Source organism: Emydura macquarii, unplaced genomic scaffold, assembly GCF_026122565.2.
Source record: "Emydura macquarii macquarii isolate MOO-44397 ecotype Brisbane River unplaced genomic scaffold, CSIRO-AGI_Emac_v2 contig_450, whole genome shotgun sequence".
Lineage (NCBI taxonomy): Eukaryota > Metazoa > Chordata > Testudines > Chelidae > Emydura > Emydura macquarii.
In genome coordinates this window covers 5,415,027-5,441,313 of record NW_027130587.1, presented here as the reverse complement: position 1 = coordinate 5,441,313, position 26,287 = coordinate 5,415,027, and the positions used below count along the sequence as shown (strand labels likewise).

At 42.2% G+C, this 26,287-nt stretch overlaps 1 protein-coding gene across 2 annotated transcripts in view; it reads left to right on the top strand.

The window, feature by feature from the left end:
• Nucleotides 1-26,287, top strand: part of COL26A1 (collagen type XXVI alpha 1 chain) — a 223,974-nt gene that overhangs the window by 157,811 nt on the left and 39,876 nt on the right. For both annotated transcript variants that reach the window (XM_067537838.1, XM_067537837.1), the window contains exons 4-5: nt 10,059-10,120; nt 24,993-25,146. In XM_067537838.1, coding sequence (XP_067393939.1) covers nt 10,059-10,120; nt 24,993-25,146 — 216 coding nt within the window. The remainder of the gene's footprint in view (nt 1-10,058; nt 10,121-24,992; nt 25,147-26,287) is intronic.

Here is a 26,287-nt window from a genome sequence, read left to right as displayed (position 1 = left end):
ATACCTTGGATAGCTAGAACCCAAGCCTTATAGGAATGCTGGAGTCCTAATTGCTTCTGGTATGATGAGAAAAAATGGGGCAGAGGTCAGCTAAGGGCAAAGGGATTTGAAGAATTATGAGGACAAATGAACAAATATGTGGCATATTCTGAAATGTCTGCAGCCTTGGAGTAGTTGACTCAGGAGCAGTGAATTACAGTAATCAGTGTTGTACGATGCCACACTTCGCATTGTATGGACAAGGATTGCAGCATCTGGTACAGAAAGACAGGGCTGAATCCTTACCAGGAGTCTGAAGATGACAGAAGAAAAACCTCAGTGATGTTTTGAACGTGAAGCTCAAATGACAAGCTTGGAAAAAAACACAATATAAAAGCTGGTGCTGAGGCAGACTTTGGTTACAGTTAAATCATCAAAAATATCAACCACTGTGGCAGACAATAGTATTCTATAGTGCAGCTCTATGACAGTTACGGATGGGTGACTCTTGTTTGAGCCTTGCAATGAACCTTGAAAACTACATTTTAGGGGTTGTAAAAATTCTTTTGAATTCCCAGATTTCCTCTCTCCCACCAGTAACTTAAACCATAATTTTTCCCAAGTCATTGAACTAATTTTTTTTCCAGCTAAAGGGAAGCCTGTTCTATGTATTACGAAGGAAGAATACCCAAAGCTAGACTGCGGGCACCTTATGTAGAAAGACAAGGTGGGTGAGGTAATATATTGTATTGGACCAACTTCTGTTTGTAAGAGAGACAAGCTTTCAAGCCGTACAGAGCTCCTAAGGTCTGGGAAGGGAACTATGAGCATCACAGCTCAGTGAAAGTGGGAACAGATTGTTTAGCAAAAGCAGTTAGCTTGTCTTCCTCACCAACAAAAGTTGGTCCAGTAAAAGATATTACCTCACCCACCTTGTCTCTCTAATAGCCTGGGACTGACCGGCTACAACTGCACTGCATACACCCTATGTAAGCATATTGATGGTCTACAGACACCTACACAGGGGTTCAACACCTCTGAAAATGGAGGCCCTGGGTCTCTCTCATTGGGTACGCAAAACTTGAGAAATCCAAAATCCTTGTGTTGTCAGGGAAATTTCCATTCTAGGGGAGATGTGTTGACAGTCTCATGCTGGTGCTAGTCAAATGTCCTTGGAGTTTCTAAACATTATAGAGAATACCTTTTGTGTTAAGAAATCATTATTCCAAAATCAGGACAAGTCTAAATTCGACCTCATTCTGACAGTTGAAATGAATTGATCACTGAATTAAAAATGATCAGTTATCTAGGTATAAGTGATCAAACTTAATTATATTAAGTTATGATCACGTGCACACAGAATGCAGTCTGAACCAGTAATAAATATGTCACCTTTTAAAAGGGCCGGTTTCCCAAAGCTGAAAGCAATCATGAGTAAAATTGAGTGGGGGAAAATTTTTAAATAAAACAAAGTGAATGATGAAAGTTGTTTAAGAATACTTGAATACATGTCCAAAACTGCACAATTTTGCAGTTATGAAAGTGGACTTTGTTGGTTTAAAAAAACTGTCCTGGTTAAGAAGGGAAGTGAAAGCAGCAATAAAATGTTAAAAACTATATATAATATGTAGAAATTGGGGAAGTTTATACTAATGATTATAAATTAGCACTTATGTAATGCAGACAATTGATAAGGGAAGCTAAAGGTATCATTGAAAAATCTATGGCCAGCAGATAAGCCAGAAAAGAAGCAGGCAGTGTTTAAATATCTCAAGAACAAAAGAAACCCTACTAATGGGATAAGTTCATTACTAGATAGAAGTGGGTAAAATCACCAATAATCCTATTGGAAAGGCAGAACTATTCAATTAATATTTCTGTTTCTTATTTGATAAGAAGCTGAATGATGTGTTCACATTTTAGAGTGCTAATAAAATGCTTCCTATTCATACAGTTAGGAGGAGGCAGGATATGATGATCTGCTCCCACGAGTTTTAAAAGAATAGGCTAAGAAGCTCTTTCAACTATTGATGTTGATTCTTAACTTATTTTTGAATTCTAGGGAAGTTTTGGAGAACTGGAAAAAGCTAATGTTGCTTTGAAATCTTTGGGTGGACAATGCAATAGAAATGCAAAGCATGCTTAGGCACATGATAAATGGAACAACAATACTTTGTCCCCAGGAAAGAGGCAAGCTAACAGCTTCTGGATTCAACATGTGTAATGTGCTACTATTCAAGGGACCCTCCAGTGACATACAGCCAGCAACTTCTTTTTTGGAAGGCTCAGCATGTCACCTTTGCATTATACCTTTGCATTCAGTGGTCCAGGGAACATGACTCCAAAATTATGTAAGGACTTTTCTTCTCATCCTCGCAGTCCAAAGCACTAAGACCCAGATTTTTAAAAAGATATTTAGGTGCCTAATAGGAGCCTAACTCCCATTGGGTGTTAGGTGCCAAGGTGCTTTTGAAAATCCTTTTAGGTGCCTAAATACCTTTAAAAATCTGGGCCTAAGTCATAAAATCAAACACCTTCCCCCTCTTCCCAAAAAACCCCCCAAAACAAAAAACCTACAGCACTGCAGCTACTCAGATGCATTTGGAAAGAGGTGAAATAGTATCTTGCTTTGTTCCAGCCACCAGAGCCCCTGGTTCAAATCAATAATATTCTTTGTGCACTTTTTTTCCCCTCTTGGAAAAATCTTGCTCCCTTAACACATCTGTTCTTTCCTGTTTAAAAACTGCATCTATTCCTGTGCAATTATTTTTGGCTAGTCTCCATTGACATTTGTTTATCAAATGCAGGATTTTGCTAAACTGTTTGCATTTTAAAAAAAAGTAAATCAGTGAAAGCATAATCTGTTTAGAAAAGGTTTTTTTTTTTTTGGTCCTTATAATTACACCAGAGGGTGTCTGTCTTCATGCAGTGGTCAGCACAGAACCAAAGAGCTCTAGACTCCAGTTTCTTCTTCTCACCTTTGCCATGGACTCAGCGTGTGATGGACAAGTCAGTAAAGGCTAAATGCTGATGTCCTCCCACAGGTTTTATTCCATCTTGCTATGGGATTTTGCCTGAGTAAAGAGGAGTAACAATTTAAGTAAGGACTTCAGAAATTATCCCTTAATTTCTCTGAGCCTCCGTTTCTTTATCTGCAAAATACCTTAGTTATAATAATACTTGATACTATGTTCTATGTACAATGGTCATTCCTCCTCCTGCACTCTTCCAGCTAAGATCTGGGGGTTCAGGCTCTTCTCTGCTGTGGCCTAAAGTGCTATGTAAATATAAAGTTGTTGTATTACATCTATGGTATGTGCGTGTACTGTGTGATTATGGACACTGTGAACACATGTACTTTTCACCCATGCTATAAATATTTACAGCCTTTTCCCTGCTTTTCAATGCACTGAAATATTAGGGACAGTGGGGTAGATCATCAAAGGCACAAATGGCTCTTAGGTGCATAATTAGTTCCTCTTGATTTTTTTCAATGGGATTTAGGTGCCTTTGAAAATCTATCCGACTCTCACTTCTTTATTTTAGCACCCCAGGTCATCTTGTTCCTTTTCGTATGTGGCTTTACTAAAGGCTGAAAATCTGACACACAATAGTAAGCCTAGCACACAACAGGTAGCTAAACTTTAAATAAAGAGCACTTACCACTGCAGTCCTAATAATCTCAAACTAAAAGGAAATTTCACTCAACAATACACCTCCAAATAAACTTTCAGGGTTCTTAGGTTTCAGTAAGGAGTGTTCCTCGCTATCAGCTTCTTATCTTACTCTTGGGGTGTCTTATGTTTAGCACTGTGGGTTCCCTACTGAATGTCCCTTCCCCCATTCCTCTGACATCTGACTGCTTATTTTTGATCTGAGACGACCAGACTAAGCCAGTTGTGTAGCACTCCTGTCCACTAACGCTGTCAGCCCCTCACCTTTCACTTGCTCAGGCTCTGTTACAGAGCTAGAGACATGACTGATATTAAATAACAAGCATAATTAATAAAGTCGATCTAGCCAACATCTGACTCTCATTAGGGGGAAAGTGTTGAAAAAACACATCCCAGGTTGGCCATGATTTATAGCCTGGGTCTGCTATTCTTCATGAGCACTGGAGAAAGCTTTTGAGACGGACCAGACCATGAACTACTTAGGGAAACTGTGCATTGACATAAAAAGGCTGAAAGGGTCAAATCAGACAAATTAAAAGGAGGAGGGGAGGGGCCCTTCATTCACCTACTCCCTGTTGCAGGCCACCTAGGCAGGCATAGTGGGGATGTGTGTTTATATTCCCACTGGGGAGCTCACACTAAAACTTCGGCTGTTGACTGTGTCTGAAAACACGAGTAGGAATGTTATTGGCTAGACAGTGGGCAAACATATTAAGGAGGTTTATGTCCCAGTAGTTTGTCTTAAGGGAGATCTGGCATTTTAGATCTAGTAGGTTTTAGGCTAGAGGTGATAATAGAAGGCAGTAACTCAACAAAGAGCTGTGGTTTAGCATAGCCATGACAAAGGTAACATTGTTACTTTAAGGAATAATCATGTAGGGGTTTGCCACTGGACTGCAGTGGAGATGCAGTTCTCATTCCCCATCCACTCACAAGGGAGGGAGGGAGACAGAGTGGACGCACACTGGGGCATCTGTGTGAGTGCACGCACATGTACATCCATTTTAATGGAGGAAGTTCTGCTCTCGTATCATTTTGCCGCTGCAAATTTTAATAATGAGACCTTCAGGCTTACACAGATTAAAAGGGTTGCTTTTGGTTCCAGAGGAGTATAGTTCCAGTTTCCAATCCCTTTTGCACTAGTGTAAGCACTTGAGGACATTACTGGAGTTCCTCTAGATTTGTTCCAGTGTAACTATGCTCAGGAGCGTTTTCATATTCTTACTGGAGATTTGAAGAAGGGAGTTTGTCCTGTTGATTAAAGGAGCATTATTTCTTCCACTTCTTTTGGAAATGGAAATTCTCTTAAACCTCTTACTAATGGGCATTCATATTTGATCTTTTACTACCATCTTTATAAATCCCAATGCCTCAAATAATAACAGCATTATCTGTTGAAAGTGTAAATCTGTTGAGCCTGATCACACCCCAGCTGTGGTCTGAGTTTAAGCCGTTAATTATTTTATACCTTAGTAAAAGCCAGTGGAGTTCTGGTTTTATTCCCAGGCCTGTTCACATTGATTCTCTGGGGCCTTTCAGTGGCTCAGGCTTGCCATCTCTAAAATGGGGATAATTATGCTTACCATTCTTTGGAGAGCACTGTGAGATCCATAAAAGCGCAGTGTACCCGGGGAGTATTATTATCTGAAGACAAATCCTTACTCATGGAAGTAGTACAATTGAAGACTAGAGACTATTAAATCTTATGTGAACAAGAATACTTAGCATTTTTTACAGCACTTTACATCTGCAGGTCTTAAACCACTTTACAACGGGAGGTCAGTAGCATTACCCTGATTTTTATAGATGGGGAAACTGAGGCAAAGAGAAGGGAAGTGACTTGCCCAGGACCTTACAAAAAGTTAGAGACAGAGCTGGGAACTGAACCTAGGTCTCCTGACACCCTCCCCCCCCAAGCCACTGACTTCAGTGGACTTAAGCCGTTATGCACTCGGCTTTGGTTTCCCTTTTATTTTTGAGTATAGATATTGGGTATGGGTGTGTGTGTGTATGCTGTAGGGACTGAAAAGCAGGGCAGGGACATTGGGAAGTTTTCTTTTAGCACAACTGTATTTATTTGTGACATGTAACCTTTTGTAAACACTAGCCTGGTTGTCCTCTCACTTCCACTGGTGTAAAGCATTGGTTTAAAGCGGTCATAACTGAGCGTGGAGAATCGTGCCCATTTTGTTGGCTTATAGTTAGGTGAAGCGCTCTAAGAGTGGGAGCACTGAACAGTTAAAATGTGTGTATTTTTAAGTAATCATTATAAAATTATGTTGATGCTTATGCTGTCTGAAGTGTGTAAAGAGGGAATAACAAACTTCACATTTCCTAGTTCCGTTGCAGTTAAGAGGGCTACACCAGCTGAAGGTCTGACCCACAGCCTTTTAATCTAAGATCAAGTGTAGGTTTTTTTATATCAAAATCAGGAGGATTATATCTTGCCTCGGGGCACGGACTCAGTGGCCAGTTACATTTCCGTTTCTTGAAGAATGCTGAGCCTATCCTGCATCTGATACCTCATGTCATTTCTTTCTGTCATGGAGCATTATTTTGCATATGCACACATACGGAGAGAGGGGGAGAGAATGGTGCATAAGGAGTGATATAAAGATAATAATGTTGAGACATTATGGAGACAGACTGGGTGTTGTGATGCTCTGGTACAGTATGATGTTCATTATCTCAAATATTTATCCTCCCTTCTGGAATATTTCTAAAACAAATCCTACCATGTGTTTTTGAAGTTGGGTTCATAGAGTGAACTCACAACTCCTTAGTCAAGATTTAGTTGAAAAAAAAAAAACTAATACGCCAACTAGGAATACAAAGGAAATAAACTATGTTGCTATGCTGCAACAGATGATGAATTTATGCAGATCTGGAAGAAGTCTCTTCAGGAATTCCAATTCAGAGAGCATGTAGGTTTGCCTCAACACTGAATTCATTTGTGTGTGAAATGATGAGGTGAGATCCTCTAGCTGGTTTTAATAAAGCAGAATGCATTCTCCCTGATCAGAAACTCCATGTTATGGGCCCCATCTTTGGATTCAGTGGGCTTTTGATTAGACTCTAAATACTTAATTTCATAGTAGGTGGATACAGAAAATATGTATTAGCTTGATTTTTTCCTCTCTTCCCCACCCCAAGGACAGGCTATAGTCCCCTGGTAGAAAACATATTCAATATTAGATTAGAATGCTAGAAGTTGTTTTGCTGTTCGTTGCATCTAAATATATTTTGAATGTACGTGTAATAATAATTGGCATTTATCTAGCCCTTCATTTTTGAAAACACTGTCAGTATGTTAATTAGCTAAACATCTCTGCTAAATTATAACAAGGATTTATCATTTTGCATTTGTAGAACATTTCGCCTTTGTAGCATAAGCTGCTGCTATGTGCATCCTGAGAAGTGGGTCTGAGGTAACAAGTTTGCGCATAGATCTGAACTTTTGTACAGTTCAGTGGGGTTCAGACCCATCTCAGGCTCTTTCACCAACCTATTGCACAGCGGTTGCTGATCTTTCCTTGCTCCTTTGTAAGATCCTTTGAGCCAAAGTAAAGTAATTATTAAGTTTAACAAATAACACTGTGTTCTTTGAGCACTGTGTATTGCACTGTAAATCTTTCTTGATTTGTCCTTGTTTTAATTCATTAACATTACATTTCTTTGGTGGGCGCGTCAATGGACACAAACCATAACCAAATGCCTGCATGATCTTATTACTGTGGCCCTTCCGCTTCTCATCCCCATCCCACCATGTCGTTAATTATTATCACTCCTTGTGTCAGTTTGCAGATGAACCTCATACCCTGCAAACAGACATGCTAATGTGGAGTTAGAGTGGCTCCATGAGCATGTAGGGCTCTGCATTAGCATATTTAATTGCAGAATCAAGACCATAGTTTGTAAACTGCTTCTGGCACAGACTATAGGCGGGTTCTCTCCCATCCATTGAGTGAAATTGACCCCTGTGCTGAGGGGCAGTATAAGTCCTATGTACTAGATGAGTTCTCAGATGGTACATCCATTTCTTGCTCTTCACAGGAGTGAATTTCAGACAGTACAAGTCAGTCCCACTGAAATCAATGGGAGTTAAAAGTGTCTTTGGGTAGGGAAACAGGAGAATAGGGCTCCTTTATTTTATTTGTTCTGTGATGGACCTGGAACCCTTTTTGGCTCTGTGGATTGATGGATTTGTTCAATCTTCTCTTTGTGTGGTTGAGCAAGATCAAAAGCATGTATCCAATTTACATACAGGTCATTCCTCCTGTATGCACTGCAAATTGTTCCAGACCAAGGAAGCCTTACCTGTTCCGTTCCATTTAACACACTTAAGGCATTCACAGGTGCATGTGCCAGTTTGTGCTAAGGGAAAAAAATATCCAACATATATTGCTGAGAAGAAAAAATTAAAAAGGTATTTACTGTTGATGACGATGACAGCAACAAAAGTCCCTTTCAATACTGACTTGTAGTGAAATTCTTGAAACCAAATCAGCCTGAGCTGTCAGATGCTTGGTTTGCTAGGTGGCCGTTTGGAATTAAGGAGCCAATGGGAATTGGGTGTCTAACTCCTTTAAATAGGTTTGACAATCCCATTGCAGAATTTCAGTGGCACTAATGGACCAAAGAGGAAGAACTACTTAGAATGCTTTGTGTGCACTGGGAGATTCATTGCTGTTGGGACCTGATGCATCTACTTAGACTGTAAGCTCTTTCTTTGGAGCTGGCAGCAGTTTTTGTTCTGTGTTGTATATAACGTGTAGCTCAGCTGGGTCTTGGTCCATAACTGAGGTTTCTCCATGTTACTGCAATACAAGTAATAAATAATAACAGTTCAGTGGACATCAATGGATCAGGCCCTTAGTGAGATGAAAACTGCAGATTTATTTATTTGTTTGTTTTGGAATGAGGGATATGAGAGTAGCAACTGATTCATAACAAGGTATAGCAGTCAGTTGATTATCTGTAATATTCCACAGTGCTAGGCTCTTTGCCTTTTAAAACTGTTGCATCCTAGCAATTGCGACATGTGAATGTGCTAGTGTGCTCTTCGGAGGGAGTGGGAGACTTTCTAATAACCTGTAATGTACAGTAAAAAGTTGCTGCCAGCTTTATGGGAAAGTGGATGATGGAGGATAAAACACTGACCCAAGATGTTTTCAGCTGAAGAAGAGAACCCCATGGAGATGAATACAACCTGAAATAATAGTTCTGTGGGGCATGAACTGCTTTGTTCATCTCAGCGGGTGTTCTCATTCTCCCCCTATTTAGTATGCCAGCTCACGCACAGGGTCAGGGAGAGGGGCTCAGACCTCTCCCATTCCCTACCCCATAGGGGCAGAGTCTCTCCAGATCCCAGCTCACCTAGGGGGCTAGAAGAGGGGCTCAAATTCCCTCAAAGGAGAGCCTTAGCACGCTTAAAATAGTCACCATTTCAACAGAAAGCATGGCTCAATCAAACAAAACACATTCTAAGAAATTGTTGAAATGAAAACAAGGGGTAAATGCAGTCATGAAGTTTAAATAAGTGATGTTCTTTATATCAGGCAATCATTTTAAACTACATTCACAGCCCATTAAATTACTGTTTGTTCTTTATAATGCACACAGTAGAAAATCTGGTTATTGTCATCCAGTATGTAGTGTCTCCTATACAGTAATGTGAGATAGGCATCACTTTGTGAATGCCACCTAAGTCTGCTTCAGATCTGGTGCCTGATCCAGCACCTACTGAAGGCAATTGGAATATACTAGGCCCCTAGTATATGCACAGGTGTCTGTATTCATGTACAGTGGTCACACTTTATCATAGAATCACAGAAATGTAGGGCTGGAAGGGATCCCAAGAGTTCTTCTAGTGTGTCCTCCCATGCTAAGGCAGGATTTCTTAATGTGAAGAGGGATTCCCTGTACTTAAAATGGGGATTGCCCCTAAAATCATCAATCTCTCTCGAAACAGAAGAAGCTTTTAGCATGTGACTGACGCATGCTTGCAACACTGGAGAGATTTGACAGAATACATATACTATCTACAGCTATGTGCTGGTGCCAACCATGTAATACTTTGTGAAACCATGTGACTATTTATCTTGCACCTTTGACTCCTCATCTACACTCTATTTCTACATCTCAGGAACTAATCAGAACATCCCAAACCTCTTAGCAGCTTCAGATATTACATGGTTTCATTGACATTTAACACGGCTGTGGCCACTAACTTGTGCAATGACGTTTAATATTCACATTTTTTGTCTAGAATTGCCCCTCAAGCCTTATTTCTGAGTCTTGTGAAAGCAACAGTTTGCATGAATACAGAGTGACAGACGGCTGCAGATTTGGAACTGTTCAAATAATTTTTAAAAACCCACGGATTGTATCTCTTCTCTTTTCTAGAATGCATGAACTGCACGAGACTGACTGAGATGACTGAGAGGCTAAACACTCTGGAAACCAAGGTAAGTGCACGCAACATTTTCTTAAAGGAAAAAAATAGTGACTTCAGCGCTGGAGAAAGGCGCTGAAAAGACAATCCGCCAGACAGGTGCAGCATGAGCAAAACCAATGTCTACTTCACTAAACTGCCCCATCATGCAACTCTTAGTGTGTGTCTACACGGCAATTGGCACAGTATATGTAGGCATAGCCAAGCGGGCTCCCTAAAAATGTGTGTAGCTGCAGCAGCACAGGCTCGCTCTCTGAGTACATGCTTAGGGTCCCGGGTGGAATTGTCCATGGATGGCTAGCCCATGCGATTGCTGTCCCGGCAACACTGTTTTAGCAAGATACCCAAACTAGCTTTGCTCAAGCAATACCTACCCATGCTGCAGTTGTGCCTCCCTATTGCTATGTATACTGTGGCTGATAGCCGGCTTCCCTCCAGTGGGTCTCGCACCTTCCTGCTTGTAGTGGGCCAGGAAGTTGCCCATCACCCCGTCTTCCCAGGGGAGGGGGTAGGGACCCGGGCCCACCCGCTCCTCCGGGTCCCAGCCCAGGGGCCCTATGAGAAGCAGCTATGTGCTGCTGGTACTGCTTTCCAGACGGCACACTCTTCCCCTGGGCTAATTCTCCCCCTCCTTCAGTCTTTCTGGCCTCTTGAGCCAGTACCTTCCTCCTCACTGTTCAACAGCACAGCACTCCTACTTCCTCCAGCTTGTGCCCCTTGTGTTTGGGGCGGAGCCCTTTTATGGAGCACCTGGCTGAACCTTAATCAGCCTCAGCTGCTCCTTATTGCCCCCAGTGGCTCTGAGTTAGTCAGCAGGGAACAAGGCCCGGAGCATTCTGGGACTCACATACCTCCCATCCACCACTCTTCTACTGCCTCCTGCCTGCACCATATCACAATACATACATGTCGCTGGGGGGTTAGTTCAGTTTCCATTGGTTAGCATCTCCGCTAAGGCTGATAACAAGAGAGCCAATTAATGCCCAGTGAGGTGCGGGTGGTGGTGGATTTTTTTATTTTTATTTTTTTGCCATGTAGATACTTGCCCTCTGAACTGAACCCAAAATCATTTGATGTAATCAGACTGTATATGATACCATTAAGGACAAAACCCTAAAGCAAACTTCCACATTCAACCCACAGCTGAACTGTGGCAGTATGTGTAAACAATGGTTCATGTTTGCAGAAATAGTAGTCGATCAGCTTGATCAGAAAGTGTCCCTCTGAACCCTAGGGTTTTATTCTTTGCATTCAAGAAATATGGGAGCAAATTTATACGGGATTGACATCCCATTGTTATCGATCTGAATCAACAGTGAATTCAACTTCTGACCGAAGGCAAATCAATTGTGTGTGATCTCCAATATTAAAACACACACAAGAAACTCGGTCCATAAAGTATACAAGAGGAACAACTTGTATTTTTCCTGTGTTATGAAATCTAAATCGGCAGCAATGCAACTCAGTGAGAAAGGGCAGAAGTCTGAGATTTGGGGCTGTCCTTCTGAAATTGTCTCCCATAAGTCTTCTCTTTAGCCTTTTAATTCTTTTTACTACTTCTGTGTCTTCTGCGCCACTCCCATCTCGCCAAATCCATCTTTCACTTTGCTGCTTCAAGAATAGCACATAGAAGAGTGTATATGATACTCCAGTTAGAACGTACACCTCTGGGTTTTCTTACTCAAATATGGAGGCCCTTCCTAATGTCTATAAAGGTTTCTCTTCACTTTTCTAAATAGACCTTAAGTGAGACTTACGTGGTGCATGCGTGCTGGCCCAGGATGAATGGCAACTGCTGTTTGCAGACTTGTGTCTTAGGGGTTGTCTACACTTGAAAGTTAATTTGGATTAAGCTAGTGTGTGAATTGAAGTCAATAGCTCTTCCAGAATAACTCCATGTATTAGCAAGCCCTGAGTCTCGCATTATATTTGCTGATGTAACTGGATAAAAACTGTACATCAGCATTAGGCACTTCACCTACTTTGCATTCATCTGGTGTTCCATATTTTTCATCCACTGTGCTAATACACAATTGTTCTTGCATGAGCTTTTCAAAACTGCATTCCTCTTTTTATCCCTTTCCAAAATATTAGGAGAATTTGATGCACCATACAGTGTTGAAAACTTTTCACAGGTGGAAGTTAGTATTGTGGGTTTTGTTAAATTGTTTTAATGTGTACCTACCAAGCATCATAAAAATAGCTCCCAGAAGCTGAGTCAGTTAAACCCTTTGATCTTCTATGACAGCCCATTCCTGTTTGTTAGATATAGTGCTTGGATCTCCTTAATGCTTGTGCAGCTGATGGTTATCGGTGATCTAGTATGAGAATTCAGGGAATCTCCTTTGGTGGGGGAAGATGAGATGTGGGATGCTTTTGCAGACAACACATGATTTGCTGATAATTTGGGAATTGTAGCTGACGTGAAGTGAAATGAGTGACGCTCTCTGGAACTCCCTCAAAGACATGTGGGTTGTATTTCACCATGAGGAAAATGAGAAAAACACCCCAGGGAGTTGAATGCCTCAAGTGAAAACAGCGGTCATGATAAAAGGGAAAATTCTGTTTTAGATTCAGACAAAGATGAACTGATTTTTTTTTTAAAGCAGTAAATCCTGACAGGCCGTGTGTTCCTTGGCAATGAAGAGCAGGAGGTGTTATAAGAGGAAAGGTGACTCTCCTCTTACAACTACCCACATTCAAAGCTCAGGGAAAGCAAGTGACAGACACCTCGTGACCTCATTTGGCTTTGCATCAGTTGCAACCAGCACTGTCATGCTCTCTCTTTCAGGAGTTTGTATCCCTCACTCACCAGAAAATAAAAATCTAGGGCTCACTTGAAGAACCTGCATCCAAAGTGCCATTAGTTAAGTAAGAAAGGTGCAGTGCCTGAGCAGAGCTGGTTTGTGCCCTCATGCTAGCATAGGCTAACAGACTGAATGAGCCCAATGCTGGTCTCAGTGAAACCCCGGTAAGTCAAGGCTGGGATTTTCAAAGGAGGAGTTGGGTGTCTAACTGCCTAAGGTCCCTTTGAAAGTCCCAGCCCAAGAGTGCAAATGCACTGGATTCAATGTTGATGTGCAGATGTGAAACTGGTTTAAGACAGAGGAGATTTTTCAGTGCCGCCAGGGATATTGAGGGCAGTGTGTTCACTTGTAGCAGAACTTACAGTTCAACACGCGGATGTTTTGTAAGTGCTGGCAGCAGCATTATATTTGCAGGAGAGCACTAGTCAGAGAAGGAGCTGCTTGGGTCCCTTTCCACCCCTTGTATGCTTGGCCATAATTTGTCTATAGATGGACAAAACTGTCATGTTCTCTCCTTTCAAGAACTGAATTTGCTGACTTCAGGCTGTGACCTGAACTGAAGTTAAACCTGTTGAGATTTCAGCCAAAGAACATAGTGTGCTAATGGCTAGCCCTCTGGATCATCTGTTATTGTTAGCCTGGAGGAGGATGCATGGGAAGTGAAGTGCCAAGATGATGCCTGCTGGCCCCCTTAGAAGGTATTCAAAGGATTTTGGTAATATCTGAGTCCCCACCAAAGTCATCAGAAGAAGGATTCCCCACCCCTTCCCTCTTGAGTGTTGAGTTTTGGATAGTTCAGAGTCATAGATAATAAAACAGCTTGCTGCCAAAAGAGAAGAACTGCATTCCTGCTTTGGAATCTTGAGGACAGCTGTGGCCTTGTAAGTCTCCGAGTAGCTGGACAGTTTGTTGAATAAACAAAGAACAAAAGACTTGACCAGCCTGGGGAGTCAGAGACACTTCAGCAGTGTTGAGTCCTCTCAATGCAGTCAGTCGATCTTGGGCATCACATGTTGCATTTTTATGTGTTTTGGGGCTACAGTATTTTACAGTTCCAGGCACCTTGTAATACTGAGCAAACTCTGCATCTCGAGATTTGTCTTGCCTGGAGCAAGGAGCACGGCTATCCTGTATTTTAACCATATGCTTTTACAGTGAGCATTTACATGTGACATCTCTTCACATTGCAGTTTAAAGAGTGACTGGTTGGAAGACTCGAATTTTCAAGACAACTCTCCTGTAACTAGATCTTACTTGACTGGATTGTGAAAGCAAAGGAAACCTGGGTACTTGGGACAGTTTAGAGAGACTCTTTATTTTATGAGAGGCTTCTTTCAGATTTTACTACGCTTGAACACAGACCTAACACAGCAACAAAGCAGACTTACGTTGACTGGGGGGAGATCGTGATGAAAGAGGGGAGCAGTCAACAAGATTAGATGCCTACTGGTTAGGGATGTGAATTGAACTAGTGTATCTGCTGGGAAGAAACCACCCAAGGGAGAAATTAGAAGTGCATGATGAGATTAAAAACAAATGCCAGCATTTCAGACTAGCCCCCTCCTGGTATCATAGAATTTGCCACAAGGCATCAGGACAATTGTTTATCTTGCCAATATCCTGTCTCTGACAGTGGTCAGTCCCAGATGTTTCAGAGGAAAGTGCTACAAACCCTGCAGCAGGCAGTTATGGGAAATTTCTTCCATCATTGGCATGAATTAGAGAGAGTGGTTCAAATTTTGAACCATGTAGAGATTTCACAATAGGAAACATCCTTAAATGCTTTGATAATTTTTTTCTGTTGTGCTGAATTTAAGATCTGTGGCCTTTGAAAGGTGTCTTTCTCAATGCTGCCTGCTGTAATACTACACAGCTATTTCGTTAGCCATCATTTTAGCTTCTCTCCATGCAATTAAGTGTGGATGCCAGACAAACACTGACCTCAGCAGCTAAAGTTTGAAATGTGGATCAGGGAACCCCATTGTGTGTACATTGATGCCAAAACAAGGAGGGGTGAGTTGTTCTGCCTTTTTTCTAGATTAATCTGGGTTCAAATTCCATGTGACGATACTATGCCTTAATGGCTACCATTCAGTGTGTTTTTTGGCCTTGTGATCGGACCACACCTTAAAGGGTATTTAGCATTGTCTCTTGTCCTGCATTTTGAAGGAACATCACTTGTTTTTTGGAGTGATCTTGGATCACATAAGCACCTCTTGCAAGCTGTCACCAAGACTCCAAAATCAAGCAACCCCATGAAAAGTCATCCCATTGTGACGTTGCATTTCAGCTGAATGACAACTTGAAGCAACATGGCCACATATTGATTTAGCACACTGGCCTTGTGTTGAAATATTACATTCCATTTTGACATTGTGACACAGTAGGACAATGTCTCACGGAAACCCCACTTCCCACCCCAATAGCAAAGGGAGATGGAGAAATGGGGAATAAACCCTGATTGTGGTTAATCTCTGTGAATGTTATTCCTTTGCTCTTTGCATCTGTTCACTCTCCAGTAGTGGTGACTTGGCACCTAATCCACCTACCATCGGCATGATTCTGCTTTTACCTATGCTGACTTTACACCAATTTAATTTCATGGATTTCAGTGGCTTTACTTCTGATTTACACTGCTGAGAGCGCAGAATCTGGGCATGTATGAGGGGCCTGATCTGAAGCCTCCTGAAGTTTGCGAAGGATGAGGCTGAAATTGAGACTTTCTATACTCCTATAAATAGGGCTCAACCAATTATCTTCCTTGATGTGGCCCTGCTCCTCCTTTTGGAGATGGAGTTGAAGTAAGAACTTCTCTGAACCTTCATTCCCTGCTGAATCTAAAGTTAAACTTCTGTTGAGGTTCAGAAAAATTGGGTTTAACTGTTCATTTTTGCATCCCTCTGTCCTTGATTTTGGCCAGAAGGAGAAGCACCCAAATGCTACAAGAGGCTTCTGTCACTGTATTTCTGGCTAGCACAGAGGCAGGGATAAGAGGACATCTCTCAAAAGACGGTTCTGAGATTTTAGCTTGATTTGAATGATCTTTTGGGCTTGGGTGCCTTGGCACAGCAACCAGACTTCTCTTTTAAGGGAGATTAACTCACTGGTGGGAGGGGGGAAGGAATTTGTTTGCTGCTTTGCTTTTCCCCTGCATTCCTACCCCCTGATTCTGCCTGCAGTGTAGGAGAGCTCCTTATGGCCAATATGTCCTCCTCACCCAGTCTCTCCAATGATTAGTGCCCCCTTCTCTCTCTGAGGTGTGGCCAGAGATGGGAGAGAATGCTTGTGTGTGTGAAACAGAGCACTCCCCTGGCCAGCACTTGACTCCCTTCTCTAGCCATGTATCCCTGGCAGAGAAGGGAGCAATGAGGAACTGAGTGACTAATGGAGAGGAGTGGACTGGTGATGTGGAACCACACACACACCACTGACAGGACCCGGAAGAGCTGTGGGGAGTAAACCCTCTATCACTCACACCTCTAGCTGCTTCCTTCACTTCCCACCAAGATTCCCCACCTCCCATTTCATCTTCACCATCTTTCCCCACTCCCCTGGGGTCTCTGGAAGTCTCCTTTCACCAGCACTGGTTTTGGGGAGCTCCTCCGGTGCTCTGATTCCTTCTCTTCCCTCACATCTCCTCAGCCTGCTGGACTGCCTGCATAGCATGGGAAACATACTGAGTGGAAGCACAGCTGAGTGCCAGGCAAAGCAGAACTCACCAACATAGGAAGTTTTGCCATAGAGTCGAACTATGCAAGTAAGTGTCATGAACTGGTGAGCAGGGGGAGTTGAAGTCACATGTTGGGCATCAGGGAGAAGGTCCCTATGACCTGACCCCCCTGCTTGGTCTAGATAAATCTGAAAGACAGACCATTTTAACTCTTTTTGGGAGTCACTTATCGCTAACTGCAGCATTTGCAAGGTGGTGACATCTCCTCAGAAGCTGGAATCTCTTTCCATAGCCTTAAATCTTGCATGAAAAATGGCTAGATATCCAAGCAGCTTTAGACTTACTCCATTGCTGTGTATATGCTATGGCTGAAGGACTCTTTTTGTGTGCGTGTGCGTGTGCGCTGAAAACTTGGGGATAATTAATTAGGTTATTTATGACCAAACAAAATCAGCAAATATATGGGCGTTGCGTTGGAGCAAGGGAGACGCTTGCAATGAAACAATGACTGTAAATCAAATAAAGGTCACTCATGAATAACTGCTGCTTTTGGTTCCCCTTACGGTTCCAGCACAGCAGGGCTGCAGTGAGCTCATTGAATGGTAGTGGATAAGATCAGCTATCTCAAATTGGCTGGTGCTTCAGAGACCCAAAGGGGTGAGGCCTCTGACCTCTGCTGTTTCTAATTTGTGTAAATGGCCAAGATACACAGAGCCGAGGTCAAGTGAAAGAGCTAATGTGCAGCAAGCTGGCTTTGAATGCACTGTGTACTGGGGTGGATGCTTACGGGGTGGCTGTGACGATGATAACTTCTAATGTGCATCATAGGAGTAAAAAAACACTTTCCTTAGCATGTCCAGCTAATGGGGAGAAGTCACAAAAAGCCCAACAGAGCATTATGGGTATGGAAAGATGGTTTATTCCCCACTCTCTCCACTTATCAGACAGTAAGTGAAGGGCCGTTGTAAGCAAGGGACTTGTGTTCAGCAGTACATTAAGGGTCTGCAGGTCTCTAAGGCTTGTGTTCTATACCCAGCTGTGCCACCAGGAGCTATAAAAGGGGGATGTAACTAAAGTTTACACCATCTTTCATATTGTAAGAGATGCATTCAGTTCTCCCAGCATGTGGGCTGGATGTTAAAAAGAGGTAATAAAAATATCCCAGTGATTTTGTAATGAGAGATGTGTGGATTGGCATCAGGTGTAAATAACCAAGAAATAAATGCAGGGATTGTTAAGGTAAAATAGTTAGATGCCATCAGAGGATGAGGAAGAGCTTGAGATGGACTGGTGCTTTCACTCATTTAATCAAAATGCCTTATGCTCTTGGTGGTGCTGGTCCAGCATTGTTGCCTTTAGCATTGACACCATGCGGCATTGTTGTGTAAAATGATGTAAAATTAATTAAGGCCAGGTTGCTTTCCTACCTCTCCTACTTCTACTCTGATTTGTGCTGTGTGCAGAGCTGAGATGGGTGACCTCACTTTGCCTAACTCCTAGCCCACTCAAATGGGAGGCTGTATGGCCTGGAGTATTAGAGCACCTGACTGGAGCTTAGGACAGCTGGGTTCAATTTCTTGTCTCTGCTACTGGCCTGGTGGATGACCTTGGACAAGTGGTTTCCTAATCTGTAATCTTGGGATAACGATACTTACCTTTCTTTGTAAAGCACTTTGTGTTCTACTGATGAAAACCACTATATAAGATGTAGGTGGTATTGGTATTGTGATTATATGCTGTATGTTTGAAAGTTTGACTCATGCTCAGGAATCTGCATGTTCTCAATCTCCTTAAAGAAGATTAAACAAAGAATTCAGGGAAGAGGGAAAAAACCATGGTGAAGGAGGATCAGAAAGGGGGCAAGATGGAATAATTGCAGACTGAGTGGTGAAAGAGAGCAGAGAGGGGAGAAAATTCTAAAAATAAACAGATGCAGTAGGCCTGGCTTAACTCACTTAATCGGGTTTTACACCACTGTAGGACCATTGACCTCTGTGGAAGTATTCCTGATTTATATCAGTATGAGACTGGATTCCATTTGTACCAGACCAGCCTTTCGGGAGTGGGGTTTTTTTTACCCCTAACACACAGCACAGGCTTTCCTCTAGCTAGAAAAACATTGAACTGGATCTGCCCTTGGATGCACCCATGTAAATCTGGATTAATTCTATTAAATCTAAAGGGTGTAAAACTGGAGTGAGTGAGAGCAGAATCAGGCTCTATGCAGTCTCATTGACCCCTTTGAATACAGTATTCTCTATCTCTTTGGAAGGCGTGCAGACAACTTACATCTGTATTACCACATAAAAAGGTCCCATTTGTGTTTTTTCTGCTATACACCCATATCTTTTAACAAACTCTATCTGAGGTTTATGGATAATGTGATATTAATCTCAGTTTTTGGTTATTGCTGAAATGCAATATTTGATCTGAGTCAATATAATCCATTCTTATCTCCTGACGCTACTTTTGAGAAGTTTGTGGCATTTCACAGTGATTTAAATGCAAAGAGATATATTACAAATTCTGTGTCTGACTGATTCATTGTGTGATTGATAAATGACCTGCATATTTTCTGCATGAAAACAGTTCTCGTAAGGCGATACCCTGCCCAGAAGTCTGTGAAAGGTTAAAGGAAAAATTTTCAACATGTGTACAGTTTAGACCAATACACTGTTACTTATTTTCCACTACATGAAATCCACCCTATTTATTTAGAATATAATATCAGACCTCACTTTTATAACCCTATCTTTTTAATTACTAAGAACAATTATATGGAGCCATAGTAACAAAAAACATTTTTTTTAAATGACAATTACAATGCAGATGTTAAAGTGCTCTTAACCTGTTCCAAGAAGGGGATAGATTTAAGAAATGCATACAACAATTATGTTTTATGTGGCTCACCCCTCCCTTTGAAGGATATAAAATGAAACTCCCACTGTATACATACATATAATGTATGTATGCAATAAAATGCATACAACAATTATGTTTTATGGGGCTCACCCCTCCCCTTGAAGGATATAAAATGAAACTCCCATGTAACACAGCAGTACTCATAAATACTGGAGATTTTAATATCCCCATATTGTACTATAACAGTGCTCACGAGTCCTCTAGAATGGAAAATCCTGTTCCTCAGTTGTATGGCAATGATGCTTACCAATATTGTAGATTGGGTGCTGTTGTTAGATGCTGATGTTTCATGGATATTCCCAATCCTGTATGTCACTCTTCCTGGTAGTGAACATTTCATCATGAACCTGGTACACCACCCTACAGAGAGGTGGTTAAGCAAATCCTTTAGATTCCTGTTGTTCCTGTCCAGATCCCACATTTCTAATTCTAACAAATCAGTGACTTTTAAGAATGTTTTAGGCAACTTGCCAGTCAATGGTTCACTTAATATCTTACTGGTTGTTACTAACAAGAATGAAAATCAGGATGACTTTAAAACCATCCTTGTACAAGTCTTAAAATGGGAGCGTCTGAGGTTTCTTCAGCTCTGTTAATGTAAAACATGACCAGCAGGGTAAAGAACATTTTCATGACTAATTTTAACTAGGGGAGGGTCTGAACCAAAACCCAATTCTGAACAATGCAAACTTTGGATCAAGATCCATGTCTGAATGTCACAACTAGTCCCTGAGGTCTCGCCATGGAGCTGAATTTAACCTCCGGATAGGAACACTTGGGGAAGTTCAGGTCTGGCCTACCTCTCACTCTAACATACTACTTTCATTAAGAATGACCATTAAAATCCTGTCATCCTAAAGCCTAATAATTCCCAACCCTCACTTCTTATTAATATCAGGCTTGATGGGAAATCCTTTCCCTGAGCCTGTGATCCTAAGACTGTCCCACGTGGCTGGCAAATGTTGCGATTCACTTTCTGTAACCAATCTTGCACAGTGACAAGTAAAACAGTAAACCACCCGCTCCCTCCAAAAAAAAATCTACATTTTATTTTAAAAAATTTGAAATTTCTAAGGTAACCTTGAACATTTCTATTCTCTACACCCCCCCCCCCCACCAAAATTTTGCCAAGCAAATTCTGTGCATAGGATAGTAAATGCTTTTGCAAGGCTGTTTATTGGAATATTAAATATAAGATTTTTTTTTTTAATGCAAAGGAATATTTTCATAGACAAATTGCAGCTTGATTTAGATAAAAGGTGCCATGAGCGGGATTTTCAAAGGAGGTTAGAGGAGTTAGGCACCCAAATCCTTTGACTATCCTAGCCCACATGTGCAAATATCCACTCTGCTCCTGGGATGAAATTCTAATGGAATTTCTCCTGATTATTTACATTGCTGTAAGGAGGAGGAGAATCAGGCCCACTGACTTGAATGGCGCTACTCATGATCTACAGCAAGGTAAGTAAGATGAATCAGGCCCTATATCTGTTCTTATTGTAGCTGCTCTGTTGTTAAGCTTTCCTCTTAGTGACAGAGGATAAAGGACACAAGGTAGTATTAGTCCCTTGAGACTGCTGCCACAACCCCCCCAGCCTCACTTGCCTGGTGTCAGAGGTCACAGGGCAGACCTCCTTACCTGATAAGCAGATATCTAAGGTCAGAGCCATTGCTGAGAACAGATGTTGCTGTCACAAGTCTGATCTGATCTTGTGCTGGTCTGGGTCCATGACTGCAGAGCTTGGGCATTGTTACTTCCTCAGCAGGTGATAATCAGTTAGGCAAAGAAGAATGATGTGACTGGGGGGGTGGAAGCGAGATTATAGCTCCAGTATATGTTTATCGGGTATTTTAAAGTAACTGAGGCAAATCTGATTTCAGTCTGAGCTCTGCTGTGTACTTCAGCTCTGCAGTGAGCTCTGTGACATCTGAAGGATTACTGGATGCTTTCCACATGCAGTAGTTTCATGGGCCCCATTCCCAGGTGTGCTGGAACTGGGTGTGTTGGGGCTGCAGCAGCGCCCCCATGTTTGAAATGGTTTCCATCATATACAGGGTTTACAGTTTTGTTCAATGGCTCTCACCACTCCCACTATAAAAATTGTTCCAATGCCACTGTCCAGTACGTAGCTATGTGAGATGTGGTGCTTTAGATTTACAGGGATTATGTATCTGTTTAAGCCTGGCTAGTTTCATACTCCGCTGAGCTATGCACTCAAACCAGCACATTAGCCCAGATTTTTTTTTCTGTTCTGACTTCCCCTCATGCGATAGCATTGACTTTGTAGTAAATGGTATCCTTTCTGCAGGTCTCTTTTGAACCAGCCTATAGAGTTTTATAGAGAATTATATCCCTGCTATAGAAGTGTTTAAAGTTAACCATATGCTTAAGTGCTTTGCTGAACAGGGATGGACTTTACCTCATGGTTTGCTGATGGGCCTGTGACCTGAGTTCAGGGTTCTGTCTCCCCCAAGAACAGCTAATGACATTCCAAATAATTGAAGGGCAAGAAGCCTTGTTCTTCAGAGCTGCCTTGGGTCAAATGTTGCCATCAACTATTGTTCACAAAGTAATTTTTATCTTTTAAAACTAATGAAATCTGTGAAATTATTTGTGAATATACTAATTATATTGTCCCCGAAGGGGAAAGTCCTCTGGAACTTGATAGGCATGAAATCAACAGGGTACTACAGAAATTACTCTGGGCACCTGTAGAATTGAATAGAAAGGCATTGATTTTTCTTCAGAATTTTGAAACCAAGCTATGGAATTGAACAGAGAATTGTAAACTTGCTACAGAATCCCATGGGATGGTTTCAAAATTCTGTAGCAAGGGTACTGTTCTCTATCAAATTCTGCAAGACTGCCAGATCAGCACTGTAGTTGGCTTGAAAGATTTTATATAGATTATGACACTAAATAATTTGCTCCGAAAATATGGTATAATCTGTCCAAGTTATTCAATGGGAACTATTCAAATGGCTCGAGTCTTTGCTATCTAATATTAGAACTTCTTAGAACTTCTAAGCTGCTGAGTCCTCCCAGGCCAAACCATTTCTGGAAAATGTACTTGGAACTATAGTGCATGCCTTAATAACTGTTAAGTATATGCAGTCAACGTGTAACAGTGTATTCAGAATTACTAAACTGCACATCTTTAAATCTTTGACAGTGTTTATCAGCAGAGCAGTCATTTAAAACATGCTGTTTTAATGAAAAAGACTCTTGCCACTGTTCTGTGTTGATCGTGTGGTAACACGTTTTTATTATCACCCATAAAAATGACTTGGAACTGTTCCACTCCAGGAGCGAACTTTGGTAGAACTCTGTCAGCTCCGCTAACAATGCAGTGGTCCAGGGCCCAAGATGCCTGCGTTTTGCTGTATTCTGCATACCCACCTAATGAGTGTTGTTGTTGATTAAATGTGTTCCTTTACTATAGCACCTCTAACAAGCATCAGGGCACTTAGCGTTAAACTGTGTCCATGTAGGGACTGCATCATTTCCCCCATGCTGAAATGCAGCCACCTCTGCGCTGGGAGATGGAAGTTGTTATACTGCAACATTATATAACAGTTTTGGAGGGGCAGCACTAGTTTAAGATCTGATTCAGGAAAGCACTTAAGCATGTACTTACGTCCCAAATCAATGGGACTTAAGTGTGTGCTTAAATTTATTGCACATGCATAAGTGTTTTCTGAATTGAGACCACAGTTCCTTCAAAACTGAAACAAGAAAATAACTGGATGGAAGGAGGAGTGCAGCAGGCCCACTGAACTGAATTCATACCAGGGCTAACATAACTGCAGTTCATGGAGCTAAAGTAGGGGTCAGTGTGGGCCTCTGTTCTTGTTGGTGGTTTCCTGCCTCCCTCTTCATCAACTTAATGTTCAAAAAGCAAGACACCAGACCCTCTGAATAATGTCCGTGAAGTTAAGGAGGGAGTTCTGCTAGTTCGCGCCAGCGGAGGGTTCAGGTCCTTTGCACTTAACCTAGTTCCCGGTTTAATTAGTTTCTGATGTGCCCTTGTCAGGCTAATGTGTTCTGCAGGATGTTCGTCATTTCTGGTATTGTCGCATTACTGGCTCCGGCCATGCACAGTAATAAATAAATTATACACTTAATCATTTTTGTAAGTAAAAAAAAGAAAGTGGGGTCATTTTTCCTTATAACTACACCATGACTTTATTATGTAAAAATAAATGCAGCACTCAAAAATTCCTGATGATTGAGTGGGTAGTTTTTGAGTCAAGAAGTCTTATTTTTTTTAGTTCTAAATCAGTATGAGTGTGTCTGTACAGCCTCGGTTGACAAACTGGGGCTGGCAGAGCTCACACTAGTGCTCTAAAAATAGTTGTGCAGACAGCACTTTGAAGTTGCAGCTGGGGTGGAGTTCCGCCTCTCAAGTCCAGGGAAGTGGGAGGTGGGCCTCAGAGCCTGAGTTTCACCCCGAGCCACAATTCCAAAGTGCTGTCTACACAGCTATTTTTAGACCGCTAGCGCAAGTCCCGCTAGCCCAAGTCTGTTGCGCCGGTCTGGGAAGCTCGCTGCCGTGGGCTGTGTAGACATACCCTATGCAGTTAGGAGACTTCCAAAGGGAAAATGTGGTGCTCCAGGGAATTGCATTTACGTTACTTCGCTGGACTTCTCTCAAGTCAGCACTGAGCCACTGCCCCAACATGGTATTTCGAGAGAAAATTCTGCCGGAGGTGTCATCTTTTGGATTGACTCTTCCCTCCCCCCTCTGTTTTTATGGGAAATTAGGACCTGATCCTGCCAGATGCTAAGTGCTCTGCATTCCCACTAAGTTTGTGGCCCTCCTCTTGACCTTCCTTTCTAATGCTATAGAGAAATAATAGCAATTGTATTTACAGAGGTGTCGGTGTGCTCAGCCCTGTATAACGTGGAGGGAGAGATGTGGTCCCCTTTCCCAAGGAGCTTGCATTCTAAATAGCCCAAACAGTTCAAACACAAAAAGCATCAGAATGTTAATTATTTGGAAGTGGTATCCCAAACAGTTGGCATTCTGAGTAATACGGCTTACTGTGGAGCAGAGCTGCACGGACAAAGGAGAAAAATGGCCACTTCTCCCTGTCCCAAGCTACTCTTCTGCTTGTAACAACTTGCAGTGGTTACTGAGCTGAGCCGCATTTGTACAAGTGAGCTAGTGGTGAAAGGCTCCGTCCCCTAACACTAGTGCCGTTCTCTGCTAGCACATTGCTTTTCTCATTAAGGGCCTGGTCGTTCATGGTGCTCAGCAACTCCCTGCAAACACCTACATACACTGTGAAGTCTATGGGGTTCAGGGCACGCAGTAGAGTCCATGGTGCACCATCATTTGATCTAGACTAGATATAGACTTGACCCTGAGAGGTTCGATTGCCCAGCCCCCAGTGATAGCTTCTGGGGCTGAGCACTTCTCGGAATCCAGCCTTGTGGAGCCATCTTGCCCAGTTATGTTTTTCTTCCTGTAACTTGTATCTAGATTCTTCTGCTCGAGGCTGCAGAGCGCATGCCCCCTTCAGAGAATGACTTGCCAATCGCCAGGACAACAGCCACGTGGTATGATGACTTGCTCCCAGATGCTATTCCCCTGGTAAATCCTGGGACCATGTTGAGGAAGCCGGTGGGATCAGCTGGTAAGTGTGTATCCAGGCATTTCCTCTGACAGTATTCAATGGTGTCAGATTCCCAATATAAATCCAAATGGTGAGTTCTGTGTGGTAGCTAAGGTTGATAAGCTGCTTCAGTGCAATTTGGTCTTAGAAAATGCCGTGGGTTTGAGTACCTCCATGACTGGCAGTGAAATATTTCCAGTTCTTTCCAGCTATCTCGTAGGAGAGTGGGAGTTCTGGATGAAGTTTTTAGATAGATAGCCTCCTTTTTGTGGGTGTAATTTGCACCCATGAAATCTGTGCCCATGTTTTTGAGCCTGTACTGCAAGTACAAATTCCAGGACCTGTGCTCCAGCTACCTTAAGGCAGTTGCAGACTGGGGGGTTATTGGCCCAGGTTCTCATATTTGCATCTGCAGTTATCTTTGCACCTGCAGCAAAGCAGTCCGAGTTCCAGCCTGGCTGAAAATATACATTACAAAGAGAAAAGATATGCAAGGTAAACAAATGCCCCAGAGATGCATTTTTATAAATCTCAGCCTAACTTGGAGAGATGGAATAGAACCAGTTATGTTTCGATCTGGAGCCACACTTCCCCAAAGTTGGAAGCTATTCAAATCTGGGAGTTTGATTTGATCCGTCATGGCTGTAAGGGCCATCTGTGAATCTGATGTTGCCTGAAGCTCAGGGTGAGTTAGGGGTTTGCTTCAGGACTCTCTCTGCTAAGTTGGGAGCACAGATCTGGCATTCACACCCCCAAAAGGGCATACTTTGGTGTACGTCCACCTGTTACTCTAGTACAAATGTGGGATCTGTGTGCACAGTTTAGGCAGCTTGCTTGTGCAGTACAGCTCTGCAGACTGTATTGTTCCCTCTCTGTAAAAGAAGAGATCTGAGTTACATATGGACTGCATAACATAAAAATAAAATTAAATCCTGTACGGTTCAGGAATGTTGCTAGGGTCTCCTCCTATTTCTCCTCTTTAATTCCCCACCTCAAAGCCATCCTTTCAGCCAAGGGGAGCTGCACATGACTTCCTCAAAGCCCCATTATTGCTCTTCTTGCATTGGTGAGGATGCTGTTCTATGAAGTGAGAAGTTTTTTTGCTTCTCTCTTCATGCGCCTCAGCCTCTGCATGGTAGAACAGCTGCATTCCAGGAAGACA